The 19,563-nt window shown below is 35.2% G+C and overlaps 1 protein-coding gene across 1 annotated transcript in view; it reads right to left on the minus strand.

The window, feature by feature from the left end:
• The window catches only part of VPS54 (VPS54 subunit of GARP complex), a 140,239-nt gene that overhangs the window by 9,017 nt on the left and 111,659 nt on the right, over positions 1-19,563 (minus strand). The window contains 8 exon segments of the mRNA XM_030310699.1: positions 8,758-8,838; positions 8,945-9,066; positions 9,607-9,694; positions 10,642-10,747; positions 13,199-13,262; positions 16,909-17,021; positions 17,713-17,894; positions 18,824-18,953. Of these exon segments, the coding sequence (XP_030166559.1) occupies positions 8,758-8,838; positions 8,945-9,066; positions 9,607-9,694; positions 10,642-10,747; positions 13,199-13,262; positions 16,909-17,021; positions 17,713-17,894; positions 18,824-18,953 (886 nt within the window).

Raw genomic sequence — 19,563 nt, forward strand, 5'->3', positions numbered from 1 at the left:
TCACCACGTGACTGGACCAAGATCAGCAAAGTTGTGACCAACCTAATAGTTTACCTTTCTTCAGCCTAGAAATATAAAAATCCCCTTATCTTCTATTTTTTTTATTAATAATAGCGATATAATTCACACACAATAAAATTCACCCTTTTCAAGTGTACAATTAACTGGTTTAAACTCATAGTTATAAAACCATTACCACTAACTTCTGAACATTCTCCTCACCCCAAAAGAAACCCATAACCTTTCACAGTCACTCCCATTCCTCCCTCCCTGAGGTTGCTCCTGACAACCACTAATCTCTGTAAACGTACTCCTATAACACATGGCTTTTTGTGACTAGCTTTTTTCACTTAGCATAATGCTTTCAAGATTCATCCATGTTGTTGACATGCATCAATACTTCATCTTTTAAATGGCTGCATGATATTCTATTGAATGAATATACCACAGTTTATCCAATCATCTATTGATGGACATTTGGTTTCTTTCTACTTTTTGGCTATCAGTAATGATGCCATGAACATTCATGTACTGGTTTTTGTGTGGACAAATGTTTTCAATTCTTTTAGGTGTATACCTAGAAGTGGAATTACTGGGTCATATGGTAACTTTATATTTAATCTTCTTAGAAAATGCCAATTTTTTTTTAAAACCCTACCCAGCAGTGTATGAGGGTTCCAATATCTCCATATCCTCACCAACACTTGTTACTGTCCTTTTATTTAGGCATCCTAGTAGTTAGGAAGTAGTTACCTCGTTATGGTAACATCCCCTTATTTTAACTACCACCCTGTACTGAATAGTATCTGCCCAAATTCATGTTTACTCTGAACTTTATAAGGTCATACTGGATTAGAGTGGGCACTAAATCCACTGACTGATGTCCTTATAAAAGAAAGGAGAGGCACTTGGGCGGCTCAATTGGTTAAGAGTCCTACTTCGGCTCAGGTCATGATCTCACGGTTTGTTGAGTTCAAGCCTCACGTAGGGCTCTGTGCTGACTGCTCAGAGCCTGGAGCCTGCTTCAGATTGTCTCTCTCTCCGCCCCTGTCTCCCTCTCTCTCTGCCCCTCACCTGTTCACGGTCTGTCTCTCTCTCTCTCTCTCTCAAAATAAATAAACATTAAAAAATTTTTAATAAAAAAAATTAAGGAAATTTAGAAAGACACACAGAAGGAAAATGGCCACATGAAGACAGAGGTAGATATTGAAATGGTGCATCTATAAGCCAAAGAATGCCAACAGAGAATGACAGCAGGCACCAGAAACTAGAAAGAGGCAGGGAAAGACTCTTTGCTAAAACCTTCAGAGGAAGCATGGCCGACAACACTTTGATATAGGACTTCTAGCTTTTAGAATTATGAAAGAATAAATTTCTGTGGTTTTAAGCCACTTGGTCTGTGGTAATTTGTTTTGGCAGCTCTGGGAACCTAGTACACCCCCAAAACCTTCCTTCACACCTAAAGATGAACCTTGCTTTCCCTAAAGATATCATTCCTTTTTTTTAAATTTTTTTTTTAAATGTTTATTTATTTTTGAGACAGAGACAGAGCATGAACAGGGGAGGGTCAGAGAGAGAGACAGAGAGAGAGAGAGAGAGAGAGACAGAATCTAAAACAGGCTCCAGGCTCTGAGCTGTCAGCACAGAGCCCAATGCGAGCCTCGAACCCATGAAACACAAGGTCGAAGCAGGGCTCGAACTCATGGACCGCGAGATCATGACCTGAACCGAAGTTGGACGCTTAACCAACTGAGCAACCAGGCGCCCCCCTAAAGATACTATTCTTTCCATCTAACCTTCACCATCATATTTCTTCAGTCACTGAAACTTGATACCATATTCTTTATTCTCAACCCTTAAAATTTGATTCTTGCCACCACCCCAAACCACCTTCTTCTACTATTAACAATCTTCTGAAATTTCTTTCTGCCAAAATCACTAAAGACATCCGAACTTCCAAATTTAGTAACTTTTCTACTTCTGCTTCCTCACTACTCTGCAGTATTCACATACCTTCACGCTTGAAACACAGTCCTTGTGTGACACAATGCTTTCCTGGTTCCTTCCTCCCCTCCTGGAGGAAAAAGATGTCTCCTATCTCCTAAGTGCAAAGCTTCTTCCGTGTTAACCACCCTCATTTTCCCTTCTTTCTCTCCTATCAATCTCATTCAATCTAACAGCTTCTAATTTATCTCTAATCCAGAACCACTTTATTAAGTCACACATTTCCTAAATGTTCCATACCATAACTGAGTTTACTATAAGCTTTCCCAAACCTGCCTCTTTCCTGTTTCAATTACTATTGCTGTTATTACAATCCTCCTGCTCACACAGCCTGGAAATCTCCAACTCAGCTTTTATTCCTCCTTCTCCTTGGTTCCTTATATTGAATTGGTGACTAAGTGCCATCAAATGTACTTTCAGAGTATTTTGCACATTAATACTCTAGGTCAGAGTTTCTCAACCTCTACACTACTGACATTTTGGCTACATCATTCATTGTTGCGAGGGCTGTCCTGTGTATTATAGGATGTTCAGTACCAGTATCAGCCCACTCCCCAAACTCTGACAACCAAAAATATCCCAACACTTCTGAATATCCTCTGGGAACAAAACTGTCTCAGTTGAGAAACATTGCCCTAGGTGAGGTCTTCAATACTTCTTATCTGAAAAAATATACTAGCATTTTAATGAGTCCAATTATAAGGTCAACAAACATTAAATAAAGCTGCTTGGTACACAGTAACTTCTGGATAAGTATTTTCTTAGATGTGTATGTATATGTACATATATGTATGTATATATGTACATATGTATGTATATGAGTATATGGACCTACATATGAGAATACGTATGCTGGAATGAATGTGTCAGATACTACAATAGTTGGAGTGTACAAAGATGAATCAGAGACAGGGAGCTTTGGGGAGCTGCCTAAAAGCTGGTTGGTGTTCCAGAAAGTGGACAATGCATGCTACAGGAACATGGATGAAGGACATTTAGGCAATAGTGGAGGTGGCTTCCTGAGCAGCACACCTGGGCTGCTGCGTCTTCAAATGATAACAATTAAGTGAAACTATTCCAAACAGAAGACATTTCATATCACCTCAAATCCATTCTACATACTATCTGATAAGTCCTTCTGAAGTGCAATTCTAATCAGGTGATTTGTTAGTTTAAAAATCTTGGGGTTCTACTCTGTTTAAAATTTAGAAAGCTGTAAGACAATGTTCTACTACCCTAACCACAAGAAAAACCATAATAATTTACAAAATCATAACTTTTCTTCAACCCATCAGAGAACAAAGGTCCCAGAACCACAGGAACGAATACCAAAGAGTCACAAGCCCTTCTGAGGAGATGGGACACACGAAATGTCTCATTATGGCAGAGCATAGGACGAAGAGGTGACTACCACAGAAGCAAAAAAGAAAGAAAACAACTAACATTTTAACAAAATCCCAAAGGCAAAATATGAACTAGTATATGTTTACAATAAATGAGAACTCTAGCTACAAGGAGAGTGTGCACTCATTCACAGGCTCTTCTCTATGGGTCTCCGGAAGGTACTCGGAAGCAACACTGAGATCAGAGCAGGAGACCACAGAGTCACTCTCAGTAGCAGCACAGACAAGCAGGAGGCGAATGGCTGCCACTAGAGAAAAGGAACCAATGCCGACGAATTCCCTGCACCCTCCTCTTATACCAAGCAAAAGCCTTAAGTCACCGAGAAAGGGCACCAAACTCTTTCATCCCCAGGGCCACTGTGTGAGGAACAGAAACAGAAAATACCTTTAAGCCTAGGATCATAAACCAAATTGGTTACCACTGGAGGAGGGGTGGGGCCACTGAGAAGGCTTCACATCCCAGGACTTACATTACCTGATTCCAAGACTTCTAGTAATGCTACAGTAGTTAAGACAGTGTGGTATTGGTGTAAGATGGACTTACAGGTCAAAGGAACAGATTAGACAGTTCAAAAAAAGACCCACACAAAAATAGCCAATTGATTTTCAACAAAGATGCCAATGGAGAAAGGATAGCCTTCAACAAAAGGTGCTGGAACTATCCAGAAAAATGAACACTGACTCATACTTTGCACTACATACAAAAATCAACTAGAAATGGATCACAGATATAAGAAAACACTGGAAATTATCTGTGTAACTTGGGTTATACAGAAACTTCTTAGGATAGGACACAAGCATGAACAATAAAAGAAAGAAATGATAAACTGGAATTCATCAGAATTTAAAACTGCTTTTGTATGACACTGTCAAGAAAATGAAAAGATAAGCGATAGACTGGGAGAAAATACTTAAAAACTCTCCAAAAAATAAACATTAAAAAAGTTAAACAAAACAAAAACAAAAAAAACCATACAGACAATATAAAGTGCGGGTGAAGATGAAGAGCACCCCGAACTCTGATATATCAAAAGTAGGAAGACAAAATGGTACAATCACTTCAGAAAACAATTTGGCAGTTTTTTGTAAAGATATTATAAAGTTTTGCATTTATGTACAAAATTTTTGTATTTACACAAAAGAAATAGAATACATGCCCACATAAAGATGTGCACATGAATGTCTATAGCAGCATTATTGTAACAGGCAAAGACTGGAGACAACTCAAAGGTCTATTCACTGATAAATGGGTTTATAAACAAAGTGATGCATCCGTACAATTGATACTACTCTATAATAAAAAGGAACAAACCACTAACATATGCTATAAATTTCAAAAGCATTATGTTAAATGAAAGGAGCCTGGGACAACAGCTACATTCTGTATAATTCCATTTATAGGACATTTTGGAAAAAGCAAAATTATACAGATGAACATCAGATCAGTGGTGTCAAGGTTTTGGGATGTGGGAAGAGAACTGACTGCTGGAGACAATGTTTAACAGTGATGGAACTGGTCAATATCTTGATTGTGGTAGTTCTATTATTAAAGTCATCATATACTTATGGTGAATTTTAGGGGTGCTTGGGTGGCTTAGTTGGTTGAGCGTCTTATTCTTGATTTCAGCTCAGGTCATGACCCCAGGGTAGTGGGAGGGAGCCCTGTATTGAGCTCTGTGCTGAGCATGGAGCCTGCTTAAGATTCTCTCTCTCTCTCTCTCTCTCTCTCTCTCTCTCTCTCTCTCTGTGCCTCTCCCACACTCTCTGTATCTCTCAAATAAAAAAAAAAAAAATTCTTTTTTTTTTTTTTTTAAGAAAAAGGGTGCATTTTATTGAACGTGTTATATCCCCGTAAACCTGACTTAAACTGTTTAGCTTTCCACTGGTAGTCAAAACTCTTCACTATCTTCCTAACATATCTCAGTTCACCTAACAATCAGTTCACTCACCCTGATTCATTGGCTAAATAGAATAACTTAACTTTGTTGTTATTAACAACAACAGCAAAAGCATTAGCATTCAACATTTACTGGAATCTTGCTATAGTCAGACACACGATAAAAGAAAAGTACCCCATGTATATTATCTCATTAATCCTCACTATAACCTTATGAGGCTCTATTATTTTCCCAATTTAAAGATAGAAACTGAAGTTAAGGAAATTAATAATTTTTCCAAATTAAAAATTTTCCAATTTTGCTTCAATGGCAAATATGTGACAAACATTGAATTTGAACTTAGGTCTACCTGACTCCAAAACCCTGACACTAAACTTCCTCCTTATGATTCTTACCTACATGCTGTTACCTCAGAGTATCTCTTTACCTCAACTTCATTTGCCCTAACCATGCCTATCTTTACGAGCAAAACTTACATGCATGCCACATCCCTAAAGCTTTCCCAGATCTCCCTCCTCAGCTGGCAACCATCTCTTCCAAAGCATTAAAAGCTTCAATAGCACAAAGTCGATTCCTTACTTGTGGCACTTTACATATTTTATTTCTTGTTAAAATTATCAATATACTTTTCCTATTGGATATTTTACTATTTGAGGGACAATGCTGAAGATTTCCTAACCCTTCTGTATCCTGGTTACTTAACACAATTTAACTTCCTGAATGAATGAATAAGTGAAGGCTGGGACATTAGTTTAGTCAGTAGTACAATTACATATTAATGATTCATTCTACCCAAGCAATGGTACCACTACTTATTAGCTTCTTAGAAAGAGCCTATATTACTGTGTTATCCTTCTTTCTCCAAATAAAATTTTCAGATAAGAAAATAAAAAGCTAAAATTAAGAGGCTAACCCAACTCAAACATTGACTGGTATTTCAGTATGAATTAAAAACAGAGCTAAACTCCTGGGCAACACATGAAGCAAATACAGCAGGGAAGGGCAGAGAGACATGTTAGTACAGAGAGAATGTAACAGGTCAAGGTAATGGGAGAAGTAGTTAGTAGGAAAAATAGTAGTGAAAACACTAAGTTGCAAAAGTCTAGGCACATTCTTAACATTAAAAATAATGGGGAGCAGGATATTTAAACTTTATAAAAGACGTAGGAAACATAGTAACTAAATGTACTGTGTAGACTATGTAGAGAAGCCTCTGTTCAAACAAGTTATTGAAAAAAGACATTTTGAGACAACTGATAAATTTTAGATAAGAATAAATATTAGATGATATTAAGGAATTATTGCTAGTTTTGTTAGGTATGATATGGTAGCATGAATATTTAACAAAGGGTCCTTTAGTTTTAGAAATACATACTATGTAGGGATGAAGTATCGTAATGCCTCACATTTATTTTAGCAAAAAAGCAAGATATGACTATTAAATATAGGTGATAAATATTTGCAAAGCTCATTAAATAATTATTTTTTATCAAAAAATTAAAAATTTAAAAATGAATAAAACTAATTGCCACAGGAAAATGTCTAGCCACAGTCCCAATTCTTGGTAAAAACAAACAAACAAAACAAAAAAACAAACAAAACTCTGTATGACCAAAATGATAGAATAAAGTCAAGGTTTTAAGAGTACTGGCACTTTTTTGGGTTTGTTTCATTATATTCCACAGCTTATTCCTAATTCCACTATTTAACATTGTTAGGTGTTTGCAGTCCTCTGCCTTGTTAGAGGGTAAACTTTTTGTTAAAAATTATTTTTCCTCCAGGTTTTTATTTAAATTCCATTTAGTTAACATAGTGTGTAATATTAGTTTCAGGTGTAGAATTTAGTGATTCGTCACTTACATACAACACCCAGGGCTCATCACAAGTGCCCTCCTTAATACCCATCATCTATTAACCCATCCCCTGCCCACCTCCTCTCTGGTAACAGATGGTAAACTTCTTGAGAGTAGTCACATTGTTATTTATTGACTTTTGGTAGACAGAAGAATGCCAAGTATCAAAAAGCAAAACTGGTGAAACAGAACTGCTTTTGAATTTAGTTACTACTTGGCAACCATAAAGAAAATCAGAGAATTCCTAAACAATATTTCTTCTCCATACAAAACTAGAAACTAATGTAACAGGTAGAACATAATACAGGTATGTTCGCCCATGACTATAAATTCTTTAAGCTTCTTAAAAGCATAAAACATCTCGGTTATCTATCAGCCACCTCAGACATTCTCAAAGTGCAGTCTGGGGACACCTGGGAGTCAGATACTCTTTCTAGGAAACTGTGGACTAAAATCCATTTTCATAATAATACTAAAATGTTACTTTTTCACTCTCATTCTCTCATGATTGCAGAGTAGGGATTTTTAGAGGAGTTGTAACAATGTCATCATTCTGATGGCCAATGGAATGTGCGTTTGTGTATTCTTGTGTTTTAAATTTTTCTTAGTTGTAACGTCTAATATGGTACTTACTGATTGGTACAATTTGCATAAATAAAAGCTGTTTGAGGTCGTTGATTATTTTTAAGAGTATAAAGAGGTGTCTTACAACCAAAGCATTTGAGAACTATTAAACAAATGCAATCTTATTTTCCAAGCACTCTTTCCCCACTGTCACCTTCAAAGGTGCGAGTACATCTGTATCTGTGAATGGATGCCATTTTATCTTGCACTTTTATGATTTTCATGTGCCTGCTGCTCCTGCCATCTCAGAATCCTGAAGAATGCAAATAGCAGAAAAGCATACCAAAGTGCCTCGTTTGATGATTACCCTAAACATACTCTTGGGCAAAACATATAAACTAAATAAACCTTCAAAATTTCAAGTTATGAAATTTCTGCTTTGTCGCTAAGACAGGTGTTAAGGAACTTAGGAAAAGAAAACAGTGAAGGATAGAGCAAAAGTGACTAAGGCTGATTAAGTAACATTTTTCTGGAAATACTCTCCAGTGTAATACAGGATTCATTGGAAACCAATACTTCTTTTAATGATCTATTAGGAATGGGAAGCAAACAAGAAACGGATATTGAAATTGATTATCTATGAGGGAAATAATACAGCACCTCAGACTTTGCCATTTCAGTCTGGAAAATAAAGAATATACCTTCCCACAAATAACGTATTTACTTTTTTCTCTATTTTGAACTTTGTTCTCCCAATTCTATCTCTGGAAGGCTTTCAGACTAAAATCTAGTTTGAAGAAGCTACATATTTGTCAATGTAGCTAACATAAAATCACTTCTGTAGAGAGTTTCTATCATTCTTAAAATAATCTCCCTCCTGTCCCCTCCCAACCCCCTAGGAGATGACTATCCACTATTGGGCAATCTGAACAATTTATTGAGTTTTTCTAAACCCTGAGGAATCTGATTGGCTAGACAACTGTGAAAAGGCACAATGCCTTTAAACATTGCCTAATAGTTTCCATAAATCATTACCTTGGATAACAGCTTGTCAAATAAGCTATCCATTATCGCTACAAGCTTAGCTGATATTTCAGCGATGTGGTCATGGTAGTCCTGTAATGAGACAGAATATTAAAGTCCCTGGAACACATCTAAAAAATATTTACCAATTAAGGAATTAAATTTACGAAACTTCAGTAGAAAATACAAGGAAAAGTACCTTAGTGATATGATCAAAATGCCTAAGCATGCTATACTGCTTAGGCTGTAGTCGAGCTTCAAAATGAGCCCGGATCACAGGAATGTAGTGCACAATTAACTGCAAACAACGTGAAGATAGAGCTGAAGATCCAGGCAGTGGATACATCACGGAGAAACAAAAAAGAGAATGTTTACTTTAATTATATATCAAAATAAATTTTAAAATGTCAATTTCATACAGACCCCAGTTTATTTCATAAATGAAGAACACAGTGGCAGAAAGCAACATTATTTCGCTTAAATAATTTGGTACTGAATAATGTAGTAAACATGCTGCTTTTCCCAATGACCTCAAGTTGTTAGTATTACTGACAGGAGGAAGCTAATGGGACAACGGATTCTCTTGTGACATTCAGATATCTTTCACCTCAAAGCACCTCATACACATTACATCTTAACATTTTCTATAGTGGTGCAACTTCCAAATAACTTATACTCATTAGAGTGGAAATTCCTCACAACATTTCCCCAGAAGCCAATTTTTCAATCATGGTAATACATCGAACAGTGAAATAACTTTAGAGTCTTTAGAGTCATAAAAACATCAGGTGTACTAAAAACACAATGAGTATAGCAACATCGTAAAATCTCAACATGTGAATTAAAAACAAGAATCCATACCCAAATTTTTTGTAGTTATTGTTTTTAATCCAACAACTTGCAGTGCACCAGCTCCAAGAACTAACTGGCAACTTCTTGAATTGAAGTACTAACAAAGGAAGGAGAAAGAAAAAGCCCGACAATTTATTAAAAACTGTTCTGTATATGCTGGCAATGTGTTTATTTACAGTTCTAAAACTACATTCCTCTTTCCTCTCATTCAAGGACCAAATGAATTTTCTAGTAGGAGCAACTAGGATCTATTTATGTAATGACAAAAAAGAGGCGAGGGGTGTTCCTAAATGATAATATTTATTGTCTGGTAGGAAAAAAGTAAAATTCTAAAAATAAATTGTTCAGAAATGCTTTAGTCTGCATTCATAAAACTAGCTCAGTTTCACTGAAACTAACATAACACTATATGTTAATTATACTTCAATTAAAAAAAAAAACTAGCTCAGTTTCTGCATTCTTATCAGAGGGTCCTATTTTCAAAAGGGTAACAAAATCTTTCTGGACTAAAATATGACAACTCAATTTGGGGGAAGAATTAACTGATTAGACATTTGAAAAGAAGCCTTTTCTTTATGCTAGCAGTTAAAAAAATCTGTTAAAATGAAATGGCTGAATAAAATTATCACCACATTTTCATTTCACATCAATGGTTCTGAAAGAATGATTTAAGAAAAATCTCTAACCTTAGTGAGATGAATTTTGTAAAGTTCAGTGAATTCCTTCCATGCACATTTGAAACCAGTCCAGGTTTTTTGACCTAAGTGGCCTCAGTCATGTTCAGCACCTAACGAACAAATCATCTCCTGTCTCCAATGTCATTAACAACTCTATGGGTATAATGAGGAATCACTAAATGCGAAGTGAGAAGGAAGTAGGTGGCCTTCTTCCAGTAACATGTTGTGATTCAACCACAATCAAATGTACAAAATTAATGTCTTAAAGAAAACTTAACCTTGAAATGTCTCAGAATTTGAAGATTAGTCATACTCTAATGAATTATTTCTTCCAACTATTTTTCCATCACAGTGAAATCATACACACCTTCAATAAATCTGACAGACGAGTAAGCATGTCAGTAGTAACAGATGGGATATTATCCACACACTGGCAATATTCAAGGATAATTCTTATCAACAGCAATACAGTTCTATAAGAAAAGAAAGATGACCCAACACGCAGTCAAAACAAGAGAGTTAAAATGATTCAGCACATAAAAATCAATACTGATCTTGGTAACTGAAATTATGTGTTTTACATATAAGCGCAGCAGAGAGGGATTGAGGTGAGGTAAGAGAGATTTCTAGGGTGCAAAATTAAGGAGGAACTCATTTTCAGGGTCACACAATTGCAGGGCCAGCACTTGCATGCCACTGAGAATGAGTACTTCCTTAAGTTTTGTGCTTTGGCACATCACTCTCTTATGTCACATTCCTATTAAGTCTCTTCAGTAAGGCAGATATCCCATTCCTTGGCCAGAAACACTGACAAAAGTCCTACCCAGGATTTCTGAATAATCATAATAATAGTAGGTACTCAATCCTAAGTGCTGAATTAATGACAGGCACCTAATCATGACTTTCTTAGTGAGATGAAAGAGAAACTGTGGCTTCTAAGAACAATGGTATCTCCTGAGAAGTTTATCGGGTAAGTCACAAAAGGTTTTCCAAAGATGAGAAAGTTACCAGCTCATTAGCTGGGCATGTCATAGATTAAAGAGAGACACTACTAGGAGCTTAAATAAGATTGAGGTTAAGATAAATAGAGCCATTCATTATTGGACATCTAAGTTCAATGAGAGGCTTAGAAATGAGTGATCCATATAAAATAATGTTTTATGAAAGTCTGAAGGATACCAGGAAATAGTGATTCAAGAAGGAGTCTAGCCTTTATAACAGCTTAATTATTCTCCATATTATTCTCCATGCATATTTCTAGTATCTGCTTTACTGGGCAGGGGTTCACTATTTATCTTTTGTAGTCTTCTCTCAGAAGATAAAATATTTTCCCTTTAGCCAGGGAGTTAAATTTTGGGGAGCAGTCTCTTTGCCTAAAGAGCCAGAAAGCCAGAGGTGACCACTGCCATCAAGCAAGAATAACAAGATAATGGGTAATTAAGGAGAGAAATCATAATTAGATTGAAGGGATAAGATTATAAGGTTGAAAAAATCTTTGCCCTACTAGAAGCAGAAAAGAACTCCAGAGGAGGAAAAAAAGGGAAGCTTTCATTCATGAAAGAGAAACAGACTGAGAAAATGCATCAATTCAATACATACTTTTTGATTATTTATTGGGTACAAAGTAAAATATAAATGGTAAGACATCACCATCTTCAAGGAACTCAAAACTAACCAGGGAGATATATACATAAATAATTTTAATATACTGAGAAAAGTGCTATTTTAGAGGCACAAGGAGTCTCAAGGAAAAGATCAATCATTCTCCTGGAGGGGGTGTGTATTTCAGAAAAGATTTATACAGTGATAAGAAACAAAAGGGAGAAAGAATCTTGGTCTTTATCTTGGGAGCTAGACCTTGACTCTAATCCTGACTCCATTTGGGTCATTTTATATCAACCACTTAAACTTCTGAGGATCAATTCTCTTAACTGTAGAAAGGGAACAATAATCCCTGAAGTGTTTATTTCACAAAGTGGTTGTAGAGATTAAACAAGATTGTTGCTATGAAAATACTTAAATTATGAAGTGCTACTAAAGAATATTAAGATATTATTTTAACTACCCATTTTAAAAATGGCATGTAGTACTAGACAAACAAAACTGGAATTTATATTTTCCTTAGTTAACTGGAATTTGAAATACTGTCATTGGTAAAAAAGACCTAATGACAAATGATAACAGAAATAAGTGATAACAACTATCAACTTATTAGGTGCTAGAACTATGCCAAATGCCTTATATGAGTTATATGTTTAATTCTGTAATAGTTCTTAGTACTATTTTCACGTTTTGATTTACAGATAAGAGAACTGAGGCACACAGAGTAACCTCTGTTACTGAGCAGCACAAAGCTTCAGAAAAAGAAGACAGAAAGAGCCTGAAATATTAATAACACCATAAAGCCAGTATTCCACCCTTGGGTTGTATACCTCCACATTTCTTATTATATGAAAAAAATTTATCAACCCATTTCTTGTAAAGCCAGCAGTGTAGTCCCTAATTTAAGATATAGAATACTATAAAATATAGAAAATGGAGAGGAATCCATAAAATATCCTTTAAATTATTTTTAAAATTTAAAATTGTTAATCTATGGGGCACGTGGGTGGCTCAGGTGGTTGAGCATCTAACTCTTGATTTTGGCTCAGGTCATGATCTCACAGTTTCTAGATTCAAGCCTCACGTCAGGCTCTGTGCTGAGAGCGCAGAGCCTGCTTGGGATTCTCTGTCTCTCCCCCTCTCTGTCCCTCCCCGACTTGCACACATTCTCTGTCTCAAAATAAGTAAATGAAAAAAAAACATGTTAAAAAATTAATAAATAAAATTATTAATCTAAAATTTCCAATTCACATCAAGGGGGAACTAGAAGACCTATGTTTTAAATAACTGACTCAACTAATAAAGAAAAATGTGTCACTCACCCAACGACAGCATATTGTTGTCCCTCTACAATGAGAACTTCAGCTGGTTTTCTTTCTTCCGTAACTAGAGAGTAAAGCAAATAACAAAGAGAGACATAGGAACAAGACTAAACAAATTATTAAAGTAAAAATTTAAACTAGGAAAAAAACGAAGAAGATAGTTCCAATTTAGGGCTGGTAGGGCTGGAAACTATCTTATATTCAAAAACAAATGTCTCCCTCTTAGGAAGCAATTTGGCACGGAATAAAGTATATTGGGTTTGGAATCAGAGAAATATGGATTTGAGTTCCAGTACTGCCAATCACGGGATGCAAGAACTTGTGCCAATTAGTTAACTTCTTTCAGTGTCAACATCTGTATCCATTAAACATGGATAACGGAATCTATCTTTCAGTGTTTTTGTTAACAACAGAGATCATGACTACAAACTGCCGATCCTAGGTCTGCCCTCTGGTAGATGATCAGTGAGTAAAAAAAAATAATATATTAGTTTGGAAAGGCAGAACTAGAATTTCAACTGGTTGTCTATAATTCTTAGATTATAAACTAATTCCTATACTCAATAGAGAGATATAATTTTCAAGACTTCAGTCCAAAAATTATTTTCAGCATGTGGTATTTCTTACCGTTATAAAACAAAACTCAGCATGTTGAAGTGAAAAGTAGAGTAGACTGGATTATTGTTCTTAATCAGCCAAATTATTTAGATTATCATGGGCCCATTATTATGCTTCCCCAAGCCTCAAGTCCCTTTGACTTGACATTAAATATCTACTTCCTCATTTCCTTCAAGGAAAGAAATTCAGTGTGACACAACTTCAAATTTCTAATCTGTATACCAGATTAAATTTTTGAAGATAGGGACTGTGTCTTAACCAATTCTCTACATTACAAAGAAAACGGCAGAGCATAGTAGTGAAAAGAAAGGGCCCTAAAGTCAGTCTGCCTGTATCTGGAACTCAGCTCTACCACTTCCTAGCTCTGTAACCTTAGGCAAGTTGCCTAATTTCTTTGCGCCTCACTTTCCATATTTGTTAACTGGGAATACTAACAGTATCTAGTTCACGGGCCTATAAATAAGAACGCAATGTGCTGAGAACAAACTGTCTAGCCTTAGGTAAGCATTCAATTAATATTAATTGCTATCCATTAACTTTCATTTCCCCAATGCCTAGACAAGTAGCTAGTAACTCATTAATGAATGGTGGTCAATGAATGAATAATAACCAAGGATCCTTAACTTGGTAAGAACAAGTAAAATGGTGATGGACTTCTAATAGCATGTACTTTCTCACTCAGAGGAAAAAATAAAAGTCTGGGACAGAAATAGAGTTATAAAAGAAACCTCTTATTGTTAGTATCCTCCAAAGAGAAAGTGAAAATAAACAGTTCACTTTGGGGGTAAAAAAAAAAGACACATGGTTAATTCAATCACTCTATATCTATCATTTTAGTTCAAAAATTGTTATGCTCACATGAGAATGGATTGTAAAACTTTGAGCTGTTCAGGACAAAAACCATCATTGTCATCTAGCACAGCAACTCACAAAGTGGTAAGTCATCAAATATAGCTTGAAAGAATAAATGAGAGATAAATCTTATAATTTTAAATCGTGATTTAGAATAATCGGTGTTTTTCTTTCAATCTTTGCTACCTGAATACTTTTGCTTTGCTAATATCTTAAAATCAATTAAGATTATGACCGCCACCCAACACTGTTACCTACTAAAAAATGGTCACTAGGCAACAGAAATCTAGTTAATTCATTCAATTCTTCTCTCTGCTCTATATGAACTACTCTATTTTACACCTGTCCTTAACCCCTCCTCTCCTGTCACAGTGAGAGAAGAGATAGCCTTTCTCCTCAACTCTGGATTTAATTCCAGAGGCCCTGCCTTACAATCACTCTGCGCCACTCTTCCACTCTTATCTTTAACATTCTTTCTCTTTCTGTTAAGCACAAAAATATAATTCAGCCTCTCCTACCTTAAAACTCTTCTCTCAACTCCCTGAGTGGATTAAAATAATAATCTAATTATTCTCCTAGGTTTCTAGTGCTACTTCATCATGCACTTGCCCTTCACAAACAAACCTGTCGAAAAAGGAGGCTACATTTGTTTACAGGTCCTCACCTTTCAAATTACTTAGCACTGAACTACAGTCTGATTCTGTCACTCTACTGAATTACTAAAATTGCAAATGACCTCCTCCATGTCAAACTAGTGGTCACTATCTGTATTTTACTCAGTCTTTCTCTTGTAGTGCAGTCACATTTGGTGCAAATGTGAAATACACAATTTAAAAATATTTCTACGTAAAAATATTAAAATTTCATGAAATGCATAAAATTTGAAAATGCATCTGCCTCCTCCATTTAAAATATTCAACAATTGGGGGGTGCCTGAGTGGCTCAGTCAGTTAAGCGTCTGACTTCAGCTCAGGTCATGATCTCGCAGTCTGTGGGTTCGAGCTGTCCCTTATCAGGCTCTGTGCTGACAGCTCAGAGCCTGGAGTCCACTTTGGATTCTGTGTCTCCCTCTCTCTCTGCCCCTCCCCTGCTCGTGCTGTCTCTCCCTCTCTCAAAAATAAACAAACATTAAAAATATTCAACAACTGGGGAGCCTGGATGGCTCAGTCAGTAGAGCATGTAATCTTCATCTCAGGGTAGTAAATTCAAGCCCCATGTTGCATATGGAATCTACTTAAAATTTTTTTTAAATTAGAAAAAAAATATTTGATAGTCTCACAATTTTAAATATGGTGTTATAGGATAAGTTGTACTTAAGTTTCCCTACATTATTATCACAGGACAGCTCTACTTTAACTGGCATACAAAAGTATCTTCCAGCTATTGTATTTCTTTTAGATGAAACCCAACAGGCATTTGATACCAATAAAAATTTTCTTCTTGAAACTCTAATTTTTTTACTTCTATGTTCTTCTGGATTTCTTCCTACTTCTCTGGCCTTTCCTTCTGAGTTTCCTGCATAGTTTTCTTTTTCTACACTTTTTTACATTTTGGTTTTTTTTTCATATCACTACTGTATTAATTGTGATTGCTAATCCACATTTTTTTTTATTAGACTCAGCCCTTTTATTTTTATTTTTTTAAGTAGGCTTCAGGCCCAGCACAGAGCCTAATGTGGGGCTTTAACTCACAACAACAAGATTAAGACCTGAGCTGAGATCAAGAATCAGATGCTTAACAGACTGAGCCACCCAGGTGCCCCTAGACTTAGCCCTTTGAAAGCAGAATTATAACTGTTATCTCGGTCTCAATATCTAACACAGAGTAGAAGCTTATTAGTATTCAGTGAATGAATACGTTTCTTTAAACAATACAGTACAGTGGTTAAGAACATAGCTATGAAATTATTATAAGGCAGGTTTCAAATCTCAGCTCATCATTTGTACAGAATTCTTTAACCCCTGGAAGCCTTATGCCTCCTTGCTGTTAAACAAGGTAACAATAGCATCTTCATCAAAGGTTGTTATGGGGATATACTAGAATAATACATGTAAAAGCACCTGGCCCAGGGTCTGGCATATGGTTAGCAATCAATAAATATCTGAAATTATTATTACAAATTATCATACATAACTTTTCCAGTCAATTGAGGCAGTGTCAATTAAAGAAATGTTAAGCATTCCTATAAAATGAATAAACAGTGTAAAACTGGAAGACAGCATGTGAAAGAATACACATACCCCCTGACTTTTTTTCAGGTAAAGCAATCTTTCCATCTGATATAGAATCAACAAGATCCTGAAATTCTGCAGGAACATCAGCTTGCTTCCAGCGCTCATTGTCTAAGAGGAGGCTATTCAAAGGGGGAGAAAAAAGGAAGATAAACTTTAACAGTATTTCAACAAGGCACTTGGTTGACTCAGTCGAATGAGCATCCAACTCTTGATTTTAGCTCAGGTCATGATCTCACGTTTTGTGAGATTGAGCCCTGTGTCAGGCTCTGTGCTGATATTTCAACACGATCTTCTTTGGTTAAAAAGAAAAGAGTTGAGTGTGTATGTAAGACTTTTGTTCTCGTATCTTTTAGTAATAATAAAGACACTATATGTATCTTAGTTAAATTCAAGTAGATCTCATGTAAACAAGGCATTGACTTTTAAACAGTAATGGCCACTAGCTGTTGTTAGTACTAAGATTTATAAAATAAATGTATACCTTAATAAACTGAAATCATTCATAATGAGTACTTTCAGAAAATATTTCTTTTTATATCTCTTAGCCTATCCAAGAAGAGTAATGAAACATAATTAACTTTACCACTGAGTGGGAAAAGAAAAGCCAACCTATTGAGGATCTTTGTGACAAGTAAATAAACATTCTAATTCCACTTTGGAAAGCTGAGAAATGGGATTTTAATTCCACAGTCTACCTTTAGTGGAAAATCAGATTTTTAGGGGTTTTGGTTAACCAATCAATTAAATGTAATCATGTTTTGTAAAGGAAAGGGAAAAAACTGAAAAGCAGAATGAACATGGTAATGATACCTCAGCTTAGTTTTTCTCTCTTCATGAAACCTGTTTACAAATTTATTAGCTTGGCTCTGAAGTGCTCCAAGTAATGACATGCTTTTTCTTCCACAGATGTGTTCAGTATCTAAAATGAATGTTTCCATTAATCTAGAAAGTGTTATGAATTCCGTAGAATTTAGCTTCTCAAGAAAACCATCCTAAATTTTAAAGATAACACAAAAATCATGACAGAGAATTAGGAATAACATCAAATATGAACAAGCTATAAAACAAACTTAGTTTGATATGTTACTATTAATTATTTTAATAATATATTATATATTAATTCATGAATATTATCTTAACATTATTTTTAATGAAATTGCTCAATACCTCAGTCCCAGAAATTGAACATTAAAAGCTTAAAATATCCAAATTTTACTCTGATTCCTTTATAATACAGTAGCTCAAATAAATTCAGGTCATACTATAAAATTTTCACAATATTGGAATTCAACTAATTTTATTAACATATTGGCCAGTTATACACACATATATGGTGTGTGTGGGTGTATATATACATATATATATATACATATAAAATAGCATATTAACGTCAAATTAATTAAGGTATCATATTTCAAAATTAAGTCTTTTAGTAATTTTTTTCAAAGAATAATAAATTTTCCTATTTCTTTCATTTGGATTATTTTACATTTCAACATCTCCCTAATAGGCCATACCAGTACCATTAACTTTATTAAGTATTTAAAATATAATATGAGGGGGCACATAGGTGGCTCAGTTAACCATCCGACTCTTGATTTTTGGCTCAGATCATGATCTCACAGTCATGAGATCGAGTCCCACTGTCAGGCTCTGCACTGGGTATGGAACCTGCTTAAGATTCTCTCTCCCTCTCCCTCCGTCCCTCCCCTGCTCATGCTTGTGCTCACTCTCTCTCTCTCTCTCTAAAAAAAAAAAAATATATATATATATGTATATATATGTATGTGTATATATATATATAAATAAATACATAATATGCATTATGGGGAACATAGTGACACAAGCAAGGATATGATTCTAGATCTTCAAAATAATTATACTATATATAAAATATCTAAAGCTTTATCAAACAATTAACCTTTGCTCTTGACATGAGAAACTTGACAGCTCGATCATGGCATATATCTGAGGCACTATACAATAACTCCTGGATATTATTTGCCAGTTTTTCTAGCTCTAAATCAGTTAATTTCATGTCTTCATTGCCCCTGAAAATGATAAAAAAGAGATCAAGTCAGGGGAAATTGTGAGTACACTGTCTCCACAGGTAGCATATCAATAAAAAACAAAAAGCTATAAAATTTGCATTTGAGGAAGAATTCTGTAACGTATCAAATGCTTTTTTTGTGTGTGGTGAATCATTACTTAAATAAGTTTGGATAATACAAATATTTTACCCTAATCTTATATAGAAATAATTTTCTCTCTCTGCTGTAGCATGTTCCATACTTATTTCAGACTCCAAGTGGAAATTCTGCAAAAACTACAGCAAAAATAAAAAATTCTAGTTAGGTACAAGGTGGTAGCTTTGGCAGGCTGTACACAGGGTGCTTAAAATGACACACTGGAAGGAGAAAGAAGGAAGATTATTTCATGACAAATAGGCTTTTTTTTTTTTACTTATAATTATGAATGATAGTTAATATTCAGTTCAACTGAACTAATATTTCCTGAGCACTGTACTAGAGAGGACACAACAGGTTGCTGTCCTCAAAGAACTGACAAACAGAAATATGTATAAGATGAAATGTATTTTTTTCCAGTTTTGAGAAGACTTCCTGTTTTTAAACATTTGTTTTTCTTGAGGCATGTATAAAG

This window comes from Lynx canadensis, chromosome A3 (genome assembly GCF_007474595.2).
Source record: "Lynx canadensis isolate LIC74 chromosome A3, mLynCan4.pri.v2, whole genome shotgun sequence".
In the NCBI taxonomy this organism is placed as follows: Eukaryota; Metazoa; Chordata; class Mammalia; order Carnivora; family Felidae; genus Lynx; species Lynx canadensis.